Here is a 22,369-nt window from a genome sequence, read left to right on the forward strand (position 1 = left end):
GGTGTAAAATAGTAAAGCAATAAGTGTTGAAGAGAGAGGCCAACAGGTATGTAATGGTAGAGTAATAGGTGTTGGAGCGAGAGGGTAATGGATATGGAATAAGAGGGTAATAGGCGTTGGAGAGGGAGGGCAATAGGTGCTAGAATAGAGGGTAATAGGTGTTGGGTGGGAGGGTAATAAGTGTAAGTAGGTGCCTATCCATAAGAGACAGAATTACTGGAATTCATGTGGCCGAAGTATGGCCAGAAGTTCTCAATGTGTGTTAGGGCATATGAAACCACACTATAATTACTAGTACCTGCACATCGGGTCCCACCTGTAAAGAACCGGAAAACATCAAAAATACACAGGAAATCAATGGAGGTTTATTACGCGTTATTTAACGGTCAGTAAAGAACCTAACACTGCAACAATGAGTTTGATGGAGGCATACATCAATCGTCTTTGCCGGTGACTACGTACTCGGCCACTTGTAATGGAGCGACCGACTCAAACTATCCGCTAGGTGTGAAAGCAAGGATGAAACTGCGTGTACGAGAAGGACACGATTAAAGATGGTTGACGAATGGAAGGTATCATTGCAGTTGATGGCTCTCATCTTCGTGCAGTTGAGAAAAATCTCACCTCAACCTACCTTGCCAACGAAGACCTACCTTTGTTTTAACAATACTCCCAATCCATGACATCCTTATCGGTCTCTCGCCGTACCGTGTTATAGTTGAGCCAAAGTCTCTTCCATGTGGCCGTAGCCCATTCTCTGTGCATGGGCTGTGAATCAAGAAAATGTGCCATCCATGGCGCACCACCACTTACCTGCGTGATGAAGAACGGTCGGTCAGGGTTCGCCAGCGCATAGTACAAGGCTTCTTCGCTCAAAAAGACATCGGCCCATACTTCAAGGTGATTGGCAAAATCTTCAATTGTTACGTCGTCCTCTGGCACCTGTGAATAATGGAGTGACCATACCACGAATTGGCGTAGCGGGTGCTGACTCTCGGAAAGCGCCCACCCAACGAGCCAGGAGTCGCGGGGACAGCAGCCGTAGGAGGACAGGCGGTCTCGATGCGAAAGGAGATGATTGATCAATATTTTAGTTTGGTCACGCCAGGTAACAGCATGTCGAGCTTGAGCGGTAAAGTGATTCCAGTACTCGCCAGAATGGAAGCGATTGGTTTCGATCTGTTCAGCCGAGGCTTGCAGCGCCTCGTATTGAGGCCGTAATATTTGAACATACATCGTGCTATGATGATTGTCTTCAACCGGGGCTATTGCTTGTGTAAGTGAAGTGGCAAGCTCTTCTGGTAAGGAGTATTGGACGCGTCCTCTATTTGCGAGGAACAGCAACCTTTGTGTCTGTGGTAGCCGAGCGCCATTGACAATCTTTGTTGATCGCGGTCATTTTCATTGTACACCCAGCCATGAGCAAAGAAGTCCTACAATGCCATCCAGACTTGGGAGGGGTGAATCCTTTGTTGATAAACAACAGTGCCTTTGTCGGATCAACCACAACAGGTTTTGCGATGGATTGCCGAAGCCATCAACTGTTCATTGAGTACCCTGAGTGATGGCCGTTGCTCAGAAGGCCGATCAGTCTGGAAATGCTGTGGTTGTGCACCTGGACTCGTTGTAGATCGTCATAATCAAAGGGTATCTCGGTTGCATCCGTGGGCTTCGTGTTCTGGCAGGTCACATCGATTGAGCCAGCCCTCTGGCATCATATTCCCCCTTCTTCGGCCAATCTTTGTACACGTTGCAGCAGAACAGTACCTTGCCTGCCCAGCTTCATCTTGCCATCCTTTCCTGGTCGTTTTGCCTTCGCCATTGCTTTACGCTCCCTGTCTCGGGCCTCTCTTCCTCTTTGTCTCGCTTCCAGGGCAGCTTTGTGCTGTGTGGCCAATTCGAATTCCTTCTTGTATCTTGATTGTTTTGGTCTACGCTGATCTTTCGAATATTCTCGGTGTCCTTCTCCACCTGAATTCCTCGGTTCTCGTGATGCTTGTGTCTCAGCTGCATCGACCATAGCTTGCCTATCTGGATGTAAATCGAGACTTGCAGGCTCCACAAGACCGGGACCATCCTGCGTTTGGTCATCCGGCGTCGAGTACGATGAAACAGGCTGGGCCGCCTCTTCCTGCGCCTTCACTTTGGCATAAGCCTTCTTGACTTTAGCTTTCTGGATGAGGTCCTTCTTGATTTTTTGTGCTATAGCTGGTTAGATAGATTCATGCCACGTGTTCCAAGGTCATACTTTTTCGTTTGTAAGTGCCGTCTGGAAGGTTGGCTGGCCCTACAGAGAACCCCTTTCGCTTCTTCTTGTCTGGTTCTGCTGCTCCATTTGAAGGATCGTCACGGGTACGCTTGACACTCATTTCCGTAGGCGGCCACCAAGACGATCTCTGACTCGAAGGGATTGAGATAGCGTGAAAGGACAGCCGAGTGATGAGTATGAGGATTCTTGTCAGTATAGTGGTGTGTCTCAATTGATAGCAGACGCGAAAAGAACTATTTGAGATGGTTGCAAATTGCTCCCAAAAATGGCCCGAAGGACGAAACTTCAGCGTGACGCGGGGCAAGGCACAAGCGGCGATTTGCGGTGCATATGACATTGGCGGGATCCGCATCAGAGAGACGGGAGTCATACGACGTACCTCCGTCCCATGGTTCTCAATCTCAACCTCAATCTCAGGAAACGGCCATATTCTATCATCCCTAACTCACCAGCGACCCTGCTGTGTCTTTGGACTGAATCCCTACGCCATCTTTCGAACCACTGTCCTGTCGCTACTATGCTCTGACATTCCAACGACTGTCATCCGCGCTTCCTCCGCTCTGTACCGAACGTGATGTCTCCACCGCCAACGTCCTCCCACTCACAGACTTGCTTCCTGCAAACAAGTCTGCCTGCTCACGCCGTACCTTCCAGCTTCGGCTGTCCATGTTGACGGAGCATGCGCTTCATCATCGATCGTGAACCACTACCATCACGACCATTCAAGAGACGGAGACTTCTATCACACACCGACATGGCTCGACATTCTATGCATACCTACTACAACGTGGAGAGGTCCACACCCGACCAGACCGGCTTGCAGGAGAAAGATGATGAACTTGAATCACTACCTCTCCAGTGCAATGAAGAGGGTGGCCTCCGTACGAGTGACAGGGAGGAGTTGATCCAGTGTATTAAACGTGGAGAGCGTCCGACGTGGGTACCCAGACCTGGGCTTGAAGCACTGTGTGCTGAAGCCAATGCTGGACAACGCGAGCCTTCACCTCAAACATCACGTACTGGAGAAGACTTTGCAGCTCGCTCAACGCCAATCTCGGGCACGGGTGAACATGACGAAATGACCCCAACATGTAACCATCCGTCATCGGCCACCGAGTCACTGAGACGTTCCCTTTCAGCCCTACATACTGGCGACTTCCACGACAGTTACTCTCAGACATCCTACGATGGTGAACGTGCATTCTTACGAATCGCCTCAACTTCGCACCATCTCCAAGGTCACTCGCCTCCCTTCTGGCCGGCCGAATTCCCATTCACGTCAAAATCGCTTTCACCAAGAGACCATCCCTCACAAATCCTTAGACGGTCAAGGACACCATCTTTAGGAAGCAGTCTGGTCCCGAGCTTTGTTATGCGGATTCCAACCAGTCCACTTGTCCACTCCATCAACAATACCTCCCTAGACTTTTCGCCTCGGGACAGTCCGCTGGGTGCTGTCAATAGAGGTGCCAGGCGCAGGACGATGCCTGCAAATGCTTTTGAATCACTCCGTATGCCCAAGGACACCGCCTTCTCTGATATCAACAGTCCCGTGTCCGCATCGTACTCGCACCAGGATGGAACTGTTTCTCCGCATCGACCACGTCGGTCGTTGAGCTCCTTCACCTACCATCCAGCGGCCAGTCTGCAATCATCATTCCCAGTCAGCTCACGCCGCCCGTCAGTGGCTTCCGATGCTTCTCCACGGCAGCGAGCTTCCATGGTAGGGTCTTTCGAAGAGTCTATCCTAAGAGGCAGGATGTCCATACCACCGTCTAAACCACTGGACTTTGTCGCACAGATTGGGGTTGTGGGAAAGGGAAACTGCCCAGCAAGTCTGAAATGCCCGGCACACGTCACTGTCCCATTCCCTGCGGTGTTCTACAACTATCCGTCCTCAAGCGGGTCGAGATCGATATCTGACGACAATCCGAGTCCATACGTGGGTACGATTGACCTTGAACGCAATCTTACTCCCCCTGAGCCTCTTTCTCGGAAACTTCGCCGTGATCGGACGTCCCTCGACGCTGAAGACTTGGCGGCCGAATTTACAAGTCCCGAGAACACTGCGATTGGAAAGGCTTTGGCCAGAGATACTAGGGAGAGAAAAGAGAAAAAGACGGCGTCATCTAAAACACCAGCAGGCGGAGCGTACAGAGTACCGCAGAAGGGGCAGCTTCAAATAATCATCAAGAACCCTAACAAAACCGCCGTCAAGTTATTCTTGATCCCCTATGATCTGGAGGGCATGCTGCCAGGTACAAAAACCTTTGTCCGTCAGCGGAGCTTCTCTTCTGGACCGATATTGGAAAGTGCACTGGCCGAGACAGCAGCCAATCTGGAAAGCCGCGATCCTCTTAGCAACAAGGACATTCTTCGCTATCTGATTCACCTCAAGTTCTGCTCGACGGCCAAAGGTCGTTTCTACCTCTATGACGACGTCCGTGTTGTCTTTGCGAACCGGGTGCCTGACGGCAAGGAAAAGTTGAGAAATGAGATCCAACTACCGGAGCCAAAATTCAGCCCCTACAAACCGCCCACTGAGGCAGAAAGTCGAAGTCCCAGCATTCATAACGAGACCCCCTCTCCTCTGGCACGTACTGCCACATCTGCACACTTTGGGAGCTTGGACAATACGCTCAGGAATGATTTTGTTCAGACGCATGCCACAAGCCATGCCAAGTCATCGGACCCTTTCAATGATCTTCCACAGGTACCCCAGGCTGCAGACATGGAGATGGACGTGAAAGTCAACACCCCCAACAACCAGCAGGAGACAGCCCTTGAATTTGAGCGACCGCTTTCGCCAATTTCGGGCTTTCTACCTTCCACTTCTCGTCGGGGCTCACCCATACCGTGGCTAGGCTCTAGCGGCTCACCTGTCGCGCGGAGTCTGTCTTCCACTCCAGTAGAGGCAGGAGATGGACTTCTTTCTCGAAAACTACGGGAGCTTAATGGGGGCACTGCGGGTCGCAAGCATTAGGCGAGCAGACAAAGCCTTCGAAATGGTGGCTATTTAGATGTTTCCCCCCTCGTTCGGGCACTGTCAGCGTTGGCGTAAGTAGGATAGCACTGTCTACCAAGATACCCTTATAGCTATAGAAGGACGGGGTGTTTAGCACCGATCGTATCATACTTTATTTTTTTATCTATAGCTGAGTCGGTGGAATTGTCCACTTTGAGGTTGGTCATGATCCTTAGTCATATCCGAAGCATGTGCTCCTCAGTCGCATGATATCTACCTTAGTAAAGCATCTTCCCCTCATCGATAAGGAAGATACGCAGAAGCAGCAGCAGACTCGTTCATTTTCAGGAGAAACTGCCTTGGACAGCTCGAAGGCGCACTGAGACCTTGATTATTGCAGCACGCGCACACATCTGGGCCGAATAGTGGGTTTTTGGCCGCCACCAGTCAACGATCAAGGTCTTCGTCATGAGCAGATGCGCGGCCGATTTAGACGAATGGCTGGCCAGTGAGGATGCGCAGGTAAAGAGATCATACCGCACCCGCCTGTGGCCGCCTATTCGCATGTGGCTTAGATAGGGAGAAGCTGACGGATAATAATGATCAAAGGCAGCCCAAAGCAACAACTTGTCGCCCACTAAGACGCAGGTTTGGCTGATCCGCACAGGGCACCCACGGCCACCACACACCACACCTCACCTTCCCCTTCGAACCTCCCCATCAGCACATCTCTTGCCCAGAACCTACAGTTCATGTCTCCCTTTTCTCTGCGTGCCTCTTTTCCTCATTGAATTCTCCTTGGTTAGATCCTCGGTCTTGCTTCGATTTTTCCTCATGCAGCAACCATAGCGTCTATTTTCAATTGGCCTTCGAACGTCGATGACCTGGGGAGTCATCCCGCCCGACGAAGATGCACAAAATCAGCAACTTCACCGGCCAGGCTCGTCATGGCTGGGAACGGATGACTCCAGCAGCGTTTGGCATGTCTAGATTTCATCAGGACATGTCGTCGCCGCAACCACTGAGACGTCCTCAGGGTTCTCCCGGAATCGTTCCTCAGCCGTCAACCGATTCCTGCCCGGTTAATCTCTCCTTCAATGTCCCATTTGCCTCCAACCTTGCCGGTCCCGACCCAGAGGAGATCCTTCATTCGAGTCCAGGTGCATTCCAGCGGTGGACATTCTCCACCGACACACCAGAGGGAACGCCTATCCACAAACTGCCTGTTCACGTACAAAATGAAGAGAGACTGCGCTCGTTATGTGCCTACATCAGCGAGCAGAGTGGAGGTCATATTCAGGCTACTGTCACGTCCGCGGAGCCGAAGGCGGGTCCTGCGCTGCACAGAAAATCACAGGGACTGGTGACCAATGTTTGCATTTCTGGGGATGGAGACCTGGTCTACAAGATGAGGTCAAAGGTTCTCAATGAGACCCCAATCATGATGGTACGAGAAACCCGACCGATCCGTCAAAATGCCGGTACTGACGAACACAGCGGTCTGCAGTCGTGGACATTGACCCGGGCTTAATCCTCGACAGCGCCGAGACTGGCATTCGCTCGAGCGTTCTCAGCCACATTGACCTGTGTGCCAAGTACACTGGAACCGATATCTTCCTTCTGAAGCCTCGAAATGGCGAAACTTTCGCAACTGGTGCGTCTTACGGAAACGGCGTCGACAGCGGACTTGACCAGCGCTACCGAGTGAACATTTTCGGCGACATGGAGAGTGTCGAACATGCCAAAACACGAGCCTTGATGATGATTGACCAGATTGTAAAGCTCTAACATCGGTTGAGTAGATGGCGCAGGCTAACGCATGAACAGCTCAAGCACAAGATCGACGTCATCAAGTTGGAAGTCACGATGCATACATTGGTCTCGGGTCGTACGGGAAAGAGCATCAAGATGATCGAATCTGCCACGAAGACCGCCATCTACTTCCCACCTCCTTTTCCTGGAGTCTTTGGCTACGTCCCTCCGCATGCCACGCGCCGTGCTGCCGACGAGATCTTTATCACTGGCGAGACACAGGAACGAATCAACCAGGCAAAGCAGAAATTGAAAGAGCTGGTCATGAGCATCAAACTATATTCCAAGGATGTGGTGGTGTCTGCCAGCAAAATCGACAATATCCTGCTTGACAGACTGGACAAAGTGCGAAAGATTATGGAGACCAACGGCTCTCATATACTCTTTCCTCAATTAGCCAGCCAACGGGGCGTTGTGCGCGTTCAGGGCACCGAGGTCCTCCACGTGGAGAGAACTGTGAAAGAGATCATGGCTCTTGTATGTTTTCCCAAATGTTACTTGGAGGAACAAGAATCGACCACTGACCGTCTCCAATAGACCGGCCAGTTCTTCAGCGCCTCGTGGTGGATTATGATGCCAGATCCAGCACAGGGTCCTGCCATCCGAGCGCCTTCTCCAGATGATGTCCGCATCATGTTGAGTGACATCTGCACAAACTCAGGTGCCGACATTAGTTTCGAGAAATTTACGTTCACGATCAATGGCTCCGACGACGCTGTCAAAGCAGCTATGATGGTCATCAACCAAATTCCATTTGTCAAGAGAACACCGTACCAGATCCGAGTCAAGATCGAACTTGCCAACGAACACAAGGAGTTTGTCAGCGGCAAGAAGAATGGCAAAATTAACAAGATCATGGGACAGAGTATGTTTTCCATTGTCGCGAAGATCGCGTAGTGCTAACTTTTGACAAGGCAATGTACAAATCATATTCGACGGCTTCAACGAATACAACTTCTACATTGATGTTGTAGGCAGTCAGTATGAAGCCGTCAAGAACGGTCTGGATTTGGTCGAACAAGAGATGCCAGCCTCCATTTCTTTCCACGTTCCGGATCAATACCATAAGCGCATTATCGGCATCGGTGGTCAACATATCCAGCGCATTATGAAAAAGTATTCCGTTTTTGTCAAATTCTCCAACGCTATGGATCGGGGAGGAGTCGGAAAAGATGAAGACGATATCAAGGTTGACAATGTGATCTGTCGTACGCCCGCACGCAATGCGCAAAGCTTGGATCTGGTGAAGCAGGAAATTATGGATATGGTGGAGAAAGTTGTAAGCGAAGATGAATCCCTGTCTGATGAGTCCATGTCCTTATCCGATGAATGAATTTAGGACGCCGAGTTCGTTGCCGAAACTGTGGTCATCAACAGGCTCTATCATCGCGAGCTGATCTCTAGATTACCTGAGATCGAAGACCTGGAGAAGAAATGGAACTGCAAGATTGACTTTCCTAACACAGAACAAGCTAGTGACATTGTCACCATCTCAGGACCAGAATATCAAGTCCCACAAGCGGTAGATGCATTTCTGGGAATGGTTCCCGAGAGCCACGAGATCGCCTTCCAGAAGTCGGATGATCTGGATACTTTCTTCACCGGACCTGAATTCCACAACGATCTCCGTCAGAAACTGCAAAGTCAGTATGAAGTTGATGTGCATGCCAATCCGGAGCTTAGCAGCTTGCCAAAGTCGGCCACCACCTCTGTTGAACGCTTTGTTGGTCCTACCGAAGGACGTCTTATCCTCACCTATACACGGAACAATGCGGGAGGATTGAAGGACGCCATTGATTATCTCATCTCCCAGCTTGTCCCTCACGGTCTCGACGCTACAACAGTCCAAGGTGCTATTCCGCGTCCAAAGTCTGATTCATTCGAAGATTCTCTTCCATTCTTCGATTCCAAGCTATTGCAAAACGCACCCTCTATCCACTCCACGGACTCCCCAACTCGATCCAATTTCGCAGACGGAGAAAATACGCCAGTGTCTGAACGAGCATCTCTGTTTGATCGTTTGCGCAAACCCGGCAGCATCTCATCCTTCTCTTCGTTCATGAGCCGCAAGAATCAGAACAACTCTCCGGGAACCTTCTTTAAGCACGCTTCTTCTAATGCCAGCAAGGCGTCCCTGATCTCCATGGAAAGCCGTGAGAGCGGGTACCGGAATTTCTGGAACGATAGCGGCGTCAATCTACCTGAAGAAGACGTTTCTGCCTCCTCGATCAGTAATGGCTGGCCATCACGTTTTCAGGAGAACAAATTTCCCTTTGGCACAGGTAATTCTGTGTCCGGGGACAGGACGCCAAAGCACGAGCCTCCCCGTGCAAGTTTCGACTCTGGAAGACCGCCTACCTCGCATTCCCTCTCTTCCTATCCCGGCCCCTTTGCGCCACAACACCACAATCAGATTCCAGGAGGCACCAATGGATCGACCAACAATCTCAATCTCCCCCTACGCTAGACTTCCTCAAGTCTATGTTGATCAAATATGACGAATGATACCCTGACATCGATATGGAATCATGATTTATCTGCTCTTATGTCCAGCAAGATACCCTATGATGCTACAATGAAAAAAGCACGTGCGGAGGTCAGCAAGTTTGGTGTATCGCTTGAGAGGTGATCAAGCGTTGTTATGTATGTCTTGTGTTGTCTTTTCGCTTTGGCCTTGAATGCATGAAGGAACTGTACGCCTTCAAACGACGCTCTTTATTTATGATTTTGGAAGATACCCGGCACGTTGTTCTGCAGGTGGTTGTTGCATCTTGCTTAGCCTTGAGACACAAAAAGCTACGACTTGCGTCAGGTTCAAAAATTGGCCCCAAAAGAATGAAATATACCCCAGGAAGCTATTTAGATGAAATGCCTAAGTTCAATTATATCTTTTGGTCTACTTTGCAATGTCTTGTTGAATTGTGAGACGACCTGTAGTTTCCTGAGATACCTAGTCTGGACATTCAACGGTTGTTGCGTCGAGTCATTATCAAGATCACGTGATAGCGACTTGACTCGTGCTGTAGTAACCTCGCAGTCGCGACTGCGGTGCACGCGCGTTTACTGTTTAGTTCATGCAGTCGATTGAGAGAGCGAAGACTGACTCCACGTTCCATGCTCATTCTTCCCATCCAAAGACCCAGGAAGACTCGCAGTGACTCCCATGCCGATCTCTCACTCTTTGTCATGCACCTAATACAGAACGAGCGAATCGCCAGAGATGGCCGACCTGAACATCAAAGTTGGCCATACAATAGTGACCCATGATGGAAGAGAAGGCGTGGTTCGATACATCGGACCATTGCAAATCGCGGCTGGAGAGTGGTTAGGGCTCGAACTTGCAGATGGTAGTGGCAAGAACGATGGCTCCGTCAAAGGCCAACGATACTTCGATTGCCCTCCTGGGCATGGTATCTTCGTGCGCAAGGAGTCGGCAGCCAAAGTTTCCAAGCCAAGTTCTCAAGATGCCAAAGTTAACGGGGCGCCTGCCTCCACTAAACCCGTCACAAAACCGAGGCCTTCCTCTGGGGTAACAGCGGATGTTGCGAGGAAAAGGCAGAGTTTCATGAGTACGGGTTCAGGGACTGTTCCTGGTTCACGGCTGTCACTAAGGGTACATAACGAACGCTGAATTCAGGGTACATCGAGCTGACGCAAGAGTTAACAGTCTCCCACCAAGTCACCGACGAAACCCGCTCCCTCCTCTGCAAGCTCTACAGGCTCTACACCACGAACGAATACCCCAGCTACTACCGCACGAACGTCCGATTCTAGCACCAAGTCCAGGCTCAGCGTGGCTGGCCGGTCTTCAATGGGTCCACCAAGCTCGGCCGCGCGCCCTGGTGCAAGCGCGACAAGGCAATCAATGACTGGCAGCGGCCCCAAACCAGTCACAGGGAGGCCAACTTCAACACAGTCGCGGCAGTCTTTGGCGGGCTCTAGAATGTCCATGACACCCAGACGTCCGCTCCAGTCAGGGAAGCCAGGCTCTCCTCCAGATGTTCCAGATGTTCTGACTGAAGAAGCATCACCTGCATCAGTAGGAGATGCTCCAGTCCCACTGGGCACTCATGACGCGGATACACATAATGCAACGGCACAATCCGAACCTCATGCCATGGAGTCAGATTCCGTCCCTCCGAGGCAGCGCTCCATTTCATCCTCGAGCAACAACGCTTCAACTGTTGCTCATGAGGACAAATCGAGACACGCGCAGATCATTAAGACCCTGGAGATGAAACTCAGAGCTTTACAAACTCAACGACAGGAGGATCAAGCTAGAATTCAAAATGTTCAAGAGTTGCAAAGCAAGAACACAAGATATGAGGGGATTATTCAAGCCCTACAAAAGAAACTCAAAACAAATCAACAAGAAATGGCGGACCTCAAAGCCAAATACGATGATGCCGAAAACCGGGCAAGCATAGTCCCGGATCGTAGTGCTGAGCATGAGTCGGAATTGGAATTAGCAACCCTGGATAAGGAGATGGCAGAAGAGCGAGCCGAGATGTATGAAGCGGAATTGGAGGCGCTAAAGCTGAAGCACGAAGAGCTGGAGCTTGAGGCCGAGATTCTAAAAGAAGAGAATCGTGAGCTTACATCAATCATGGGTCCGGAAGAAAAAGCTAGCGCTGGTTGGCCTCAGATGGAACGTGAGACGGAAAGACTACGCCAGGCATTGGTCATGCTGCGTGACATGTCCCAGCAGAACGAGGCTGACCTGAAAAATGAGATCAAAGAGCTCCGAGAGACACTTGACGAGCTTGAAGACTCGGCTTCCAAATACGAAGAGGTTGCTGCTAAGCTTAACAAGTCTGAGGAAACAAATCAGCATCTGAAGGAACAGCTCGAGGCAGCAGAAGCCAACGACGATATCCTCGAAGCCATGGAAACAGAACGAGATCACAACCGAAGTCAATTAGAGATATTGAAGAGGCAAATACAAGATCTGGAAGAGCACATCCAAGTGACCGATGAACTCGAAGCTTTTCACGTCGACGAAGAAAAACGCCTGCATTACCAACTTGACGAGAGCGAAGCACTTCTTAGCGACACCCAGCGGTATAGTGCCGAGCAGCAGAAAATCATCGAAGACTTGGAATACACCTTGACCAAGTTCCGGGATGTGGTGCAGGGACTCCAAAGTGATATCGATGACCTTCGCCGTACCCGAGACATAAGCGAACACGAGGCTAGTGAGATGAGCAGCAAATCAAGGGCAATGATGGACCTCAATTTGAGACTGCAGACTTCGGCCGCGAAAACGCAGCTCAAAGCAATAGACCTCGAACTTGGCAGGATGCGGGCTGAGCAAGCGAGTTCACATCTGGAAATTGTGCAAGACTTTGTCCCAGAAACTTTCGACGTTGACAAACGACCGATACTGGCCTTTTTATGCTTCAAGAGGATTAAGGCGAAGGCACAAATCAGCAAGACTGTTCTCGCAGATAGGATACGGGAACGGCCGGACCAGCTCCAGGACAACACCATACCAACGTTTGCGCCCATTGAGACAATGGCATTGATAGGAAATCTCTGCGACAGGTTTGTTGAGCATCTCTCAAGCTGCGCCTTGGATGATTTCACCAGGTACAGTGGTGCAACATTCGAACTCGAGCCTGTGGAACATGCCGTCACTGCGTGGGTGGAGGCTTTACGCCGGGACGAGTTTGCTCCTGAAGGACATGAACATCTTCAGCGCATGGCCGGGATACTTGTCGACATGAGCGAGAAGCTGTTATCCGAGAGTCGCGAAACCAAAGCAATGGAATTGCTTGCAGACATCTCAATGATTTTAACTTACGCCGACATCATTGGGAGCCAAGCACAGATCGTTGGCAGGACGGTACAAGCTAAGCTAGGTCCAGGGAGAGAAGGCGATGAAGATGCGATGGTCTTCGGAAAAAAGATGGACCAGCTTGGTATCAGGGCGCGTACTGTGAAGCACGTGTCAAGCAAACTTCATCATGTCCTCGACGATCTTCGAGGCCGCTCCATGTGCCTCGGAGAATCGACCTGGCGCTCTTTCGCAGATGCTGAGGTTGCTGGTCAGTCAGTGTCGAAGCTGATGCGTCGTATCGGCACAGCGGTCATGCAAGAGCTTAACAAGATTGAACAGGGCGAAGAAGCAATATCGTACGCGCATTTGCTTGATGCTATGACAGCAGCTACAGGGTCAAGCCCCTATGATGCGGATGCCCAAGAGATTCCCCCGGACGACGCATTCGATATCTTGATGAAACAATTATCTGGTCTCCAAGCCACGATCGACGACTTGCACATGAAATCTGCGGACCTCTCGCTGGCGATCGAATACGAAAGGGGTCCTGCGCCATGGTCCGTCCGTGCTAAGGAAGTCCGGGCACAAAATGTATTGTCGCTCGATCTACAGGAAGAACTGGCACAGTTGAAATCGAGAGTCCATGAGCAGACAATCAGAATGAGTGAGAAGGACCGGCAGCTTGAGGAGCAACAGGTCAAGGTCGAAGTACTTGAGTCTCGTGCCAAAGAAACGAAGGTGAAGGATGATGGCGTCAAAGCAATGAAAGAGGAGATCGAGACCTTACACGCGGAGAAAGCAGCAGCTCTCGAGAATCTGGAACGACTTGAAGGAGAATATAGCGCGATCCGCAAGTCAAGTGAAACTCAGAAGGTAGAGCTGGATGCTATAAAACAGAGCAACACTTCCAACGGTCCATTGCCGACGGGTATACCGGATGAGACGACTTCTCTACGGCTCAGGGCTGCATCGGAACTGCTGAAGGTGGAAATTTCGAGTTTGCAGGCTGCCATTCGCTTCCTGAAGGCCGAGAACACACAGCTTCGGGTGCCTCTGGGCAAAATCGGCCGTGACGCCAGTGATCATGCGTGGCTCGCTCCCAACCATCTTGAGGTCATGCCCAGGGGAGAGAAAGAGGCGCAACTTCGAGCAGAATCGAACAAGATTTTCACAAGCCTTATAGACCTGGCCAAAGCGTCGAGGCCCATCAGAATCAGGCCACAATCTACATTCAAGCAAGGTAAAGACATTACCACGACTCCACGGCAAATTGAATCGACCACGACGTTGTACCAAGTGCTTCAGCAGAAGGAAGAGCTGGAACGTTGGAACGAAGTTAAAGACGACCTGGTACAGCGGGCAAAGATCATGCTGCGGCCGACGACTCAGCGCAGACGTATGGAGTCAAACGACAACGCGGCCAGAAACCTTTTACCCGCTACAAAGCTTCCATTCAACGACGCAAGCATTCCAACGGCTTTTGATGGTATTCACATTGTTCATGCTTGACATCATTGATCGAATAATTGGACCTGTCTGGAGTCGAGATACCCTCTTGTTTTGGATACCCCATGGACAGAATCAAACCCCAGGAAGATGTACAGGCGGATTGGTGGCGCATGTTACGCCAGAATCCAGCCTCAGTCCGTATTGCGAAGATTTCCCTTATTATGAAATGTAAAATGGAACAAACTTTTCCCATTGCCAGGAGCGATGGAGATGAGTAAATCTTATAATCAATAAAACACAGTGTTCGATGTTTGGGTCCGGGCTCGACTACATACTTTCCAGGTCTCCCGGGTGCCAGACCTCTGGGATTGTATTCCGCGTATGATTCGCCATTGCGGACTTTCTGGAAGGTTGGGGAAGTTCCGTCCGAAGTATACTCAGTCAACCAGTCTGTGCACAGGTTACAGCGTACGAAAAGGGCCAGAGCAAGAAGGCTACGGGGAGGCAAAAGGAAAATGAGGATATTGAAGACCGATCGGAGTAAGCCCCACGACCAAAAGTGCCCATGCTCTGAAGCTTACCATAGTAGATCGACGAACTCTCTTGCGCTGGGGACGGCTGCGTCGATCAGAGGCGCATCCGCACAGACCAAAAGCGGCCCTACAAGCTTTCTTTCTCAGTCTCCCCGAGACACTGAGCGACAATCGGAGGTCTCCATTCCCAATGAAGGCGTTAATCTGCCGCAAATCGTGCCTGAACGAGCAGCAGACCGTGCACGAATCCGAACAACTGGGATTTTGAAGATTTGCAGATTTGCAGATTTGCAGATTTGCATTTCTAACTCTGAACAAACTACGGAGGTACGATGTACTCCTACGTCCGAACACCCTCAAACTGTCCCCATTCTAGAGTTCATTCACAAGAGAGCGACCTCGCTTATGAAAATTACGGCTCGACTCCGTGCTTAGCGAACGCTACCAGCAGGGGTCTGTCGAGAACATTGGCTACGTGTTCCAGGACCGGACTTTGGATTGTATGGAGCACACTTCACTACCCATTCTGATCTCACCCCAAGGACATTTTCCACCAATGTGATTGACCTGGTTCAGCCATGGGCTGGATAAACCGCTCGATGGTCTCGCTTTCAGCCAACGCCCAGAGAGGAGGCTCGTATACATGAGAAAACAGCCCGGTGCTACTGGGATGATAGGTTGAAGGGTTCGTCTACTCCTGCCATTTCGCGGACTCAACAATCGGCGGACATCACCAACGTGTCGTATGTGGCGGCTGCAAGATTCATCACTTGCATGAAAACGGCTCCAAAGTCTACCCAAATGAGCCCCGCCGCCTTCTTTTCGAGATGGCCACAGCGTCATGGGTTTACCAAGTGGTCGGAAACCTCTACAGCATTTACCACTCGACCAACACTAGGAAATGTGCCACCACCCAGTCCCCCTGTGAGTCTGTGCGTTGTTCCGAACGAACCATCCACAGCCCTGCAACACCTCCCACCTTTGGTCTGCTTCGTTTCTGTCTGCTCTTGTCCGCTTTTGGTGAATGATTTTCGGAAGACCCGAAAAGCTAATTCCCAACCTGACGACAAAACGTGCCGCACTATGGTTGACATCAAGGCTTTTGACATCAATCACTTCCAACACATGGCGGCATTTGACATGTCTCCTACAGCATGTATTTGCGAATCTTGCCGCCCGTTGGTGGTGGGCATTTTGCGTGGACGTGCTGTCACTTCTTGACACATGGTGGGCAGACCACCATCAGGCGCTTCCACAAGGCCCTTTCACATTTAGTACTTCACCCTCCTTCTGCCAGAAGGCTTTGGGACTTCCTTCCCTTTCATTGTAAAATTGTCTCCCTTAACACACGCCCAAGGACGCGAACATGGTGAGCCGTGGCACTAACGCTGCGATTACGTCCTTCGTACTATGTGCGATCGCGTTACTGTTCGTCGTCGCAAGGCTGGCTGGTCGGAAATTCCTGGTTAAACAACTTGGAGTGGATGATGCCTTCATCTTTGCAGCTGTATGCTTCAGTTTTGGGCTGACAGCGACCATCGAGATACGTGAGTGAAAACACATTTCATTGCCCGTGGGCATATGCTGACGGACATGAAGAATCCCACTACGCCCTGGGCGCTCACATTCAGGATGTCCAGCCAGATCAATATGCCACCATGTACAAGGTCGGTAGATCCATGTTTCTGGAGACTTGAACGTCTGCTGATACAAGTCTCAGGGCTTTTTTGTCGGCACCTTCTTTTATAGCGCGGCTCTGGCGGCAGCAAAGATCTCAATCTTGATCCAGTTCTTACGCTTCTTCAAGGACAAAGCATCTCGATTCGTCGCTTGGACCCTGATCGGGCTGGTCTCGGCGTACTGCTTGATCTGCTGGATAGCCACCGCGTGTGCATGTCGACCAATAGCCATGTACTGGGATCCGAGAGTTCGTGGAGGACACTGTTTCCAGATCTTGACCTTCTGGCTCTTCAGCGCGGCGTTCCATATCGTCACCGATATTGCGCTCTGGATACTGCCGATACCAACACTGGTGGCGCTGCAGATGCCTCATAGGCAGAAGTACAGTCTGATTGGCATCTTCGCGATAGGTGGATTGTGAGTTGAACATAAGATGTTCTTGCGGAACAGCGACTGACATGAACTCAACAGTGGCTGCATCACGTCAATGCTCCGGTTGCAGAAGCTGTACGTGCTCAGTAAAACTCAGGATCCTACATACGATCTTCTTGCTGGAATTCTGTGGTCATCGATCGAGGTCAATACTGGCATTGTTTGCGCCTGCTTACCGACCTTGAAGCCGATAGTCAATTGGATCTCCCCCAAGATTTTACAACACAACTCGCGGCATCGGTCGCGGCAGAGATCTCTACAGCTGACGCCGTCAATGACGGCGCACAAAGTCAGTGACGGCCGGGCGAGCGATGGCACGGAACAGTCGGACAGTATCACGCTATGCGATGAGGAGATGGGTCTGGAACATCCTCAACAACATGGTGCTGAGGGCAAGATTGTGGGGATGCACACGCTGAAGGGAGAGGTATAATACAACATCGGTGGCATTATTTGGCTTGCACCTCTGGGGACACCTGTCGTCGCATTGTACCTGTGGAGCAGTCATCCGCCGAGCAGATCCCGAACCCCAAGATGGGCAGCCCCTCCGATATCGTGTTGATCACGGTCGATGAATTCTTGGGACTTTTAGGTCCCGGTTATGACTCAGCGAGGAGTAGCGGGCGTTTATGGTTAAAGAGAAAAGGGGGCTGGCAACCTTCAGAGAGTTTTCGGGCATCGACATCGGGCGCCGAGCGCTGAGGTCATCCTCCATCGATTCCGGCGGTCATTTTGTACTGCTCAGGACAAGGGCACATTTGATGATAATGATGACGGCCACGGAAGATCCAAAAATGTGCGAACACGGATATAGAGAACTGGTTGATACTCGAGCCAAGAGAGGCTGATGCTTATGAGAAGTAATGATAGCGTAATGTTGACGGCCGTGATCACTATAGCATTATTGTGGCTCTCTCCTGGTGACCATGATGAGTATCGACTGAGTAAGCTGCCTCAAAGCTTTGAAAAGATCAACTCCCTTACCTAGTAATCCCCTGTTCCTGAGTGATAGACGACGTCATTTATTCCCCGCAAGCCTCGCAAGGTGTGTTGGTGCATTGTATCTTCTGAGCAACATTCGTTCTGCACCCAATCTCGCACCATGGCGGATTCAAGGCAGGAGAGAAAGGCAGAACCTCGACGATATGCACAGTATGCGCCCATCAGACACGCTTGATATCCTGGATATCCAATGAGGCCGCTGTCGTCGTTGTCACTGGCATGAAATGGAGTTCTTGAATAAGATGCCAAGTGTGGCAGTGCTGAGTTAGTGCCCGCAGATGCTCGTCGCTGATGGGTCGCTTTCATCCATCCAATGCATCCAGCAAGTACCGCAACTGGACATCCATTCTGCTAACGACCTTCTTCTCTGCAAAACACCCTGTCAATCACTCATTGCGACTCACAAACGAGAGCACAGAACGAACCCATCTCCACCGCCAAGTTGCCCACAAGTGGTACCGTTTACTTAGCTTTGCTTTGGCAGCGGAGGGAAAGCTCGACTCGACTCGACACACTCACTGTCTTACCCGGCAGCATCACTACTGCAGCTTTTTCCTGCTCACCTCCTCCTCTTCCTTCTCTCCTCTTCTCCAAGCGCAATCCTTTCGGGCCCAATACGAATGGGTATGTCTTAATATACTCAATCCTCATAATCTGATCTGCTGCATCTCAACCCGTTGCTACGGAACATCTTAGCTAACGGAAAGGGACGTGCGCCATGAGCGGCGGACGTCCATCAATATTATAGCTGCCAGCAATATCCGCAAGAAGTTTCACAGGACGAGTACCGAGAATAATCGCAACGGGATGCCTATCGACGACGACAGCGGCCCCAATGGTCGTGCAGACCCAAACGAACGGACGAACCTACTCTCCCGCATCGCGACCACCGACTCGGGAACACCGTACTACAAACATGAAAACAAGGCCATAAAATATCCATTCCTTGTGCTACATTTAACGTGGGAGGTACTGAAGACAAACTATGTCAATGTCTTCCTGGTATTTGTGCCGATTGGTATTTTGGCAGGACTGCTGGACTGGAACCCTGTGTTGCAGTTTGTTTTCAACTTTATTGCCATCATCCCCTTGGCTTCCCTGCTCGCCTTTGCGACGGAAGAGCTTGCCGTTCCGCTTGGGCAGACTGTAGGAGGATTGCTGAATGCCACTTTCGGAAATGCCGTCGAATTGATTGTAAGACAGCGACTTTGGTATACAAGCATTCAACTAACACGGGGAATAGGTCAGCATTATTGCTTTGCAGAAGAACGAAATCCGGATCGTCCAGGCAAGCATGCTGGGCAGTATCTTGTCCAACATCTTGCTGGTGTTGGGATGCTGCTTCTTCATCGGCGGTCTCAAGTATAAGGAACAATCTTTCAACTCAACCGTCGCTTCGACCATGTCCTCGCTCATGACCGTCGCAACATCGTCCCTCATCATCCCGGCTACGCTATACGCCGTCATGTCTGACAACAAATCGCAAGACAACAATATCATGATCCTCTCTCGAGGCACCGCAATCATCCTCCTGATCATTTATGTCGCTTACCTGTACTTCCAGCTCAGATCGCACGCGGACCTGTTTGAAGATGCCGAGGCCGAGGCTGGAGAGGGCGGCGAAGAAGCAGAACTTTTGGGACCCTGGGCTGCGGGTGTCGTCTTGGTCATCGTCACTCTTTTGGTGGCCGTCTGCGCAGAATATCTCGTCGGTAGTATCGATGCGATCGTCGAAAAGGCGCATATCAGCAAGACTTTCATCGGTCTGATCTTAATCCCTATCGTGGGCAATGCCGCGGAACACGTCACTGCCGTCATTGTCGCATGGAAGAACAAGATGGATTTGGCCATTGGTGTTGCTGTCGGTTCGAGTCTGCAAATTGCGATCTTTGTCACGCCGTTCTTGGTCATTCTCGGCTGGATCATGGGCAAGGATATGACTCTACATTTTGAGACCTTTGAGACTGTGGCCTTCTTTTTGGCGTCCTTTGTCGTCATCCTACTTATCCAGGACGGCAAGTCGAATTACCTTGAAGGCCTGCTCTGTTTGGGCATGTACACCATCATTGGACTCGCATTTTACGTCTTACCCGATAATGCGCAAGACGTCGGGTCCGGCATTGGGAAACTATTCGGCGGACACAATTGAGCTTGAAACTGTACAGACTTGGCCGAGGTTAGGATGACTGTGCAGTAGAAAAGCCACAGCACTCTCTTTCCTTCTTGTTCGAAGCTGGACATGGGCTGTATACTGCTTGAAAGGTATGGAATTGCTATGGGAGGATGAACAGATTGGTCCACGGAAAGGAGTTAGGCATTGTTCGAAGGGATGATCTTTGAAAACTCACCTGATACCCGAGGAAAAAATCGAGTTTGTTTATATGTAATACCGAAAATGAATGTTACGGTCGAGTGTATCAGGCCTTTTTAATGCAATTCACTGTCCTTAGCGTGAGCTTGCAAATGCCTGTCGACTATCGGTATCCTGTCTGAGTCGATACGTCAACAGCAGAGAAATATGGTCACGTGCCGACTGAAAAGGTTCAAGCCGACCCCGGAGCTGTTCACTCTACAATTTCCATGACTCTTTTAATGCACATTCATTCAACGTCGTCAATCATCACAATGCCGCCTCGATTATCACTGTTCACCGCTCGCTCGGTGCCGTTTCGGACGAAGCCATCAATTCCTCAAAACCGGTTCGCACCAAGCCTCGTCTCTCAGAGAAAAGCAAGTGACGATGCCTCGACAAAGACGACACCCGTCGACCCGAATCTGAAGAGTCCCGAGATGGAGTCTAACATGCACGTCTCGGAAGAGCAGGCCGCGATGGATGAAACCATGGGCAATACCCCACCAGACATCGAGCAAGGCACGCCGGTGCAGGAGGTGAGATTCCCCATCCCCCACCAAGGAATCATGTCATACTAATAATCGTGGTCGAAACAGATCCTACAACGCGACAAGGGCGCACAAGAAAAAGCACCAGAGGTGATCAAGCAAGATCTGAAGAACAACCATAGTACAGGCACACCGTCAGGAACGCGGTCATTCTCCACGAGCGCCCGACGACCCGCCGAAGTTGCATCAGAGATGATACGTTTCGAAGACACGAGAGTGATGGGGCTGGAATATCCCGACGCCGGCTTTGGACATAAATTTGCGTTGCCGGACATTTCGTCGTGGCAGAAGTCGGACAACATGAAGAAACGGTACGATCCGGTCCTGCAGCAGGTCACACGCAGTCTGATGAGACACGGGAAATTGAGCAAGGCACAGACTGTACGTTTTTCAAACTAGCATTCAAATACTATGCTGACTAAGAGCAAAGAACATGGCCATAATTCTCAATACCCTGCGCACTGCACCCGTACCTGCAGGCGATGCAACGGCCTCGGACCGTGCATTGTTGTTGGATGTGCCCCGGGACGCGCTCCCACTTGAACCGGTCAAGTATTTGACGGCCGTGGTCGATTCGGTGGCCCCACTGGTCAAGATCCGTCAGCAAAAAGGTGTTCTGGGTGGAGGTCAGAGCATGCCTATCCCCGTACCTCTCAGTGTGCGTCAGCGGCGGAGGACGGCGATCCAGTGGATTCTCATGGCGGCGGAGAATCGGAGAGAGTTGGCGCTCGCGGACCGTGTGGCCAAGGAGATTATCAATGTCGCTGAGGGGCGGAGTGGTGCGTGGGAGCGCAGGCAGAGGGTGCATAAGATGGCGATCAGTGCGAGAGCGAACATCAAGGCTGTTTCGTCTGTTAGAGTCAAGTCGATTCGCGGGAAATAGTTCACGACCCACCATGGCAGCGGTGTTGAACTACAATAGGGCTCGAGAGCTTGAGTGCATGGCTGTATGGGTGGCGGATCATGTGTATATATTACGACACGGCATGGCATTCAAAAAGCATGAAGCATGAAAGCGTGGATTGGGGGCAATGTACTCTGTACATACAGAATGATGAGAGTTGGCTCAAGTTGTATGAACAAGGTTTATATTTCCGTAGAAATGTCGACATTGATGGTCTTCTGGAAGTACCTAGGTAGTGACATAGTCCAAGGGCAACTGGTCCCTGACGTTGCAGAAGACGCTGAGCGTCCGTGACATCGTGGACGGGCGTCGAATGACTCCAAGTACGTCGGAATTCGTCGTCATTGCCCATATAGGAAGTCACACCTGCCCGATTGGGTTGGCCTCATGCTTTTTCATGGCACAAAACGGTGGATTGGTGACCATTCGGCGTGAATACGAGAGACGAATTATTCGAATAGTTCTGCAAGAGTACGGAGCGAAAACCCCCAGGGTATGTCGTTATTTGGATTTAAAGATTGAATCACTCCATCAGCCTTAAAACGCATTGCTTTCAACTCAAGACTCCCTCGGACTCCAAAGCGTCCACGCATGAACTCAAAACGATACAATACAACAAGAAGACGACTCGATGTCGTCTGTC

The 22,369-nt window shown here is 50.8% G+C and overlaps 8 protein-coding genes across 8 annotated transcripts; 6 read left to right on the forward strand and 2 right to left on the reverse strand.

Annotated features, from left to right (window-relative positions):
- Positions 1–266: 266 nt before the first annotated feature.
- EDD37DRAFT_440578 (uncharacterized protein) lies at positions 267–1,475 on the reverse strand. Its single transcript, XM_062812751.1, has one exon. The coding sequence runs from the start codon at positions 1,234–1,236 to the stop codon at positions 661–663; it is 576 nt and encodes a 191-aa protein (XP_062669684.1). The 5' UTR covers positions 1,237–1,475; the 3' UTR covers positions 267–660.
- EDD37DRAFT_440580 (uncharacterized protein) lies at positions 1,476–2,552 on the reverse strand. The gene is made up of 2 exons (XM_062812752.1): positions 2,249–2,552; positions 1,476–2,202 (listed from the first exon to the last, which is right to left on the reverse strand). The coding sequence occupies exons 1-2, from the start codon at positions 2,367–2,369 to the stop codon at positions 1,715–1,717; spliced, it is 609 nt and encodes a 202-aa protein (XP_062669685.1). The 5' UTR covers positions 2,370–2,552; the 3' UTR covers positions 1,476–1,714.
- Positions 2,553–2,659: 107 nt separating this feature from the next.
- On the forward strand, positions 2,660–5,417 carry EDD37DRAFT_632554 (uncharacterized protein). Its single transcript, XM_062816734.1, has one exon. The coding sequence runs from the start codon at positions 2,949–2,951 to the stop codon at positions 5,250–5,252; it is 2,304 nt and encodes a 767-aa protein (XP_062669686.1). The 5' UTR covers positions 2,660–2,948; the 3' UTR covers positions 5,253–5,417.
- A 356-nt stretch (positions 5,418–5,773) lies between these two features.
- Positions 5,774–9,928, forward strand: EDD37DRAFT_632563 (uncharacterized protein). The gene is made up of 6 exons (XM_062816735.1): positions 5,774–6,681; positions 6,732–7,010; positions 7,062–7,523; positions 7,584–7,911; positions 7,961–8,325; positions 8,386–9,928. The coding sequence occupies exons 1-6, from the start codon at positions 6,145–6,147 to the stop codon at positions 9,511–9,513; spliced, it is 3,099 nt and encodes a 1,032-aa protein (XP_062669687.1). The 5' UTR covers positions 5,774–6,144; the 3' UTR covers positions 9,514–9,928.
- A 194-nt stretch (positions 9,929–10,122) lies between these two features.
- Positions 10,123–14,595, forward strand: EDD37DRAFT_632566 (dynactin 1). Its single transcript, XM_062816736.1, has 2 exons — positions 10,123–10,659; positions 10,714–14,595. Exons 1-2 carry the CDS (start codon positions 10,267–10,269, stop codon positions 14,332–14,334), a joined length of 4,014 nt encoding a protein of 1,337 aa, XP_062669688.1. The 5' UTR covers positions 10,123–10,266; the 3' UTR covers positions 14,335–14,595.
- A 1,317-nt stretch (positions 14,596–15,912) lies between these two features.
- On the forward strand, positions 15,913–17,450 carry EDD37DRAFT_440641 (uncharacterized protein). The gene is made up of 4 exons (XM_062812754.1): positions 15,913–16,354; positions 16,407–16,474; positions 16,528–16,904; positions 16,959–17,450. Exons 1-4 carry the CDS (start codon positions 16,174–16,176, stop codon positions 17,350–17,352), a joined length of 1,020 nt encoding a protein of 339 aa, XP_062669689.1. The 5' UTR covers positions 15,913–16,173; the 3' UTR covers positions 17,353–17,450.
- A 725-nt stretch (positions 17,451–18,175) lies between these two features.
- On the forward strand, positions 18,176–20,471 carry EDD37DRAFT_632579 (Ca2+:H+ antiporter). The gene is made up of 3 exons (XM_062816737.1): positions 18,176–18,545; positions 18,670–19,115; positions 19,165–20,471. The coding sequence occupies exons 1-3, from the start codon at positions 18,542–18,544 to the stop codon at positions 20,068–20,070; spliced, it is 1,356 nt and encodes a 451-aa protein (XP_062669690.1). The 5' UTR covers positions 18,176–18,541; the 3' UTR covers positions 20,071–20,471.
- Positions 20,472–22,002, forward strand: EDD37DRAFT_632580 (30S ribosomal protein S5e). Its single transcript, XM_062816738.1, has 3 exons — positions 20,472–20,810; positions 20,871–21,203; positions 21,253–22,002. Exons 1-3 carry the CDS (start codon positions 20,502–20,504, stop codon positions 21,703–21,705), a joined length of 1,095 nt encoding a protein of 364 aa, XP_062669691.1. The 5' UTR covers positions 20,472–20,501; the 3' UTR covers positions 21,706–22,002.
- The last annotated feature ends 367 nt before the right edge of the window (positions 22,003–22,369 follow it).

Source organism: Exophiala viscosa, assembly GCF_022695815.1.
Source record: "Exophiala viscosa unplaced genomic scaffold EDD37scaffold_6, whole genome shotgun sequence".
Lineage (NCBI taxonomy): Eukaryota > Fungi > Ascomycota > Eurotiomycetes > Chaetothyriales > Herpotrichiellaceae > Exophiala > Exophiala viscosa.

What these genes read in the sequence shown, in the direction of transcription:
- EDD37DRAFT_440578 (XM_062812751.1), bottom strand. Translation starts at nt 1,236, where the DNA reads ATGTATGTTCAAATATTACGGCCTCAATACGAGGCGCTGCAAGCCTCG.
- EDD37DRAFT_440580 (XM_062812752.1), bottom strand. Translation starts at nt 2,369, where the DNA reads ATGAGTGTCAAGCGTACCCGTGACGATCCTTCAAATGGAGCAGCAGAA. An exon ending in CGGCACTTACAAACGAAAAA is followed by an intron (nt 2,203 to 2,248) that starts GTATGACCTTGG and finishes AACCAGCTATAG; the next exon opens with CACAAAAAATCAAGAAGGAC.
- EDD37DRAFT_632554 (XM_062816734.1), top strand. Translation starts at nt 2,949, where the DNA reads ATGCGCTTCATCATCGATCGTGAACCACTACCATCACGACCATTCAAG.
- EDD37DRAFT_632563 (XM_062816735.1), top strand. Translation starts at nt 6,145, where the DNA reads ATGCACAAAATCAGCAACTTCACCGGCCAGGCTCGTCATGGCTGGGAA. An exon ending in TGAAAGAGATCATGGCTCTT is followed by an intron (nt 7,524 to 7,583) that starts GTATGTTTTCCC and finishes CGTCTCCAATAG; the next exon opens with ACCGGCCAGTTCTTCAGCGC. An exon ending in TAACAAGATCATGGGACAGA is followed by an intron (nt 7,912 to 7,960) that starts GTATGTTTTCCA and finishes ACTTTTGACAAG; the next exon opens with GCAATGTACAAATCATATTC.
- EDD37DRAFT_632566 (XM_062816736.1), top strand. Translation starts at nt 10,267, where the DNA reads ATGGCCGACCTGAACATCAAAGTTGGCCATACAATAGTGACCCATGAT. An exon ending in GTTCACGGCTGTCACTAAGG is followed by an intron (nt 10,660 to 10,713) that starts GTACATAACGAA and finishes AAGAGTTAACAG; the next exon opens with TCTCCCACCAAGTCACCGAC.
- EDD37DRAFT_440641 (XM_062812754.1), top strand. Translation starts at nt 16,174, where the DNA reads ATGGTGAGCCGTGGCACTAACGCTGCGATTACGTCCTTCGTACTATGT. An exon ending in GACAGCGACCATCGAGATAC is followed by an intron (nt 16,355 to 16,406) that starts GTGAGTGAAAAC and finishes ACGGACATGAAG; the next exon opens with AATCCCACTACGCCCTGGGC. An exon ending in AATATGCCACCATGTACAAG is followed by an intron (nt 16,475 to 16,527) that starts GTCGGTAGATCC and finishes TACAAGTCTCAG; the next exon opens with GGCTTTTTTGTCGGCACCTT.
- EDD37DRAFT_632579 (XM_062816737.1), top strand. An exon ending in GAAATGCCGTCGAATTGATT is followed by an intron (nt 19,116 to 19,164) that starts GTAAGACAGCGA and finishes CACGGGGAATAG; the next exon opens with GTCAGCATTATTGCTTTGCA.
- EDD37DRAFT_632580 (XM_062816738.1), top strand. Translation starts at nt 20,502, where the DNA reads ATGACTCTTTTAATGCACATTCATTCAACGTCGTCAATCATCACAATG. An exon ending in AAGGCACGCCGGTGCAGGAG is followed by an intron (nt 20,811 to 20,870) that starts GTGAGATTCCCC and finishes TGGTCGAAACAG; the next exon opens with ATCCTACAACGCGACAAGGG. An exon ending in AATTGAGCAAGGCACAGACT is followed by an intron (nt 21,204 to 21,252) that starts GTACGTTTTTCA and finishes CTAAGAGCAAAG; the next exon opens with AACATGGCCATAATTCTCAA.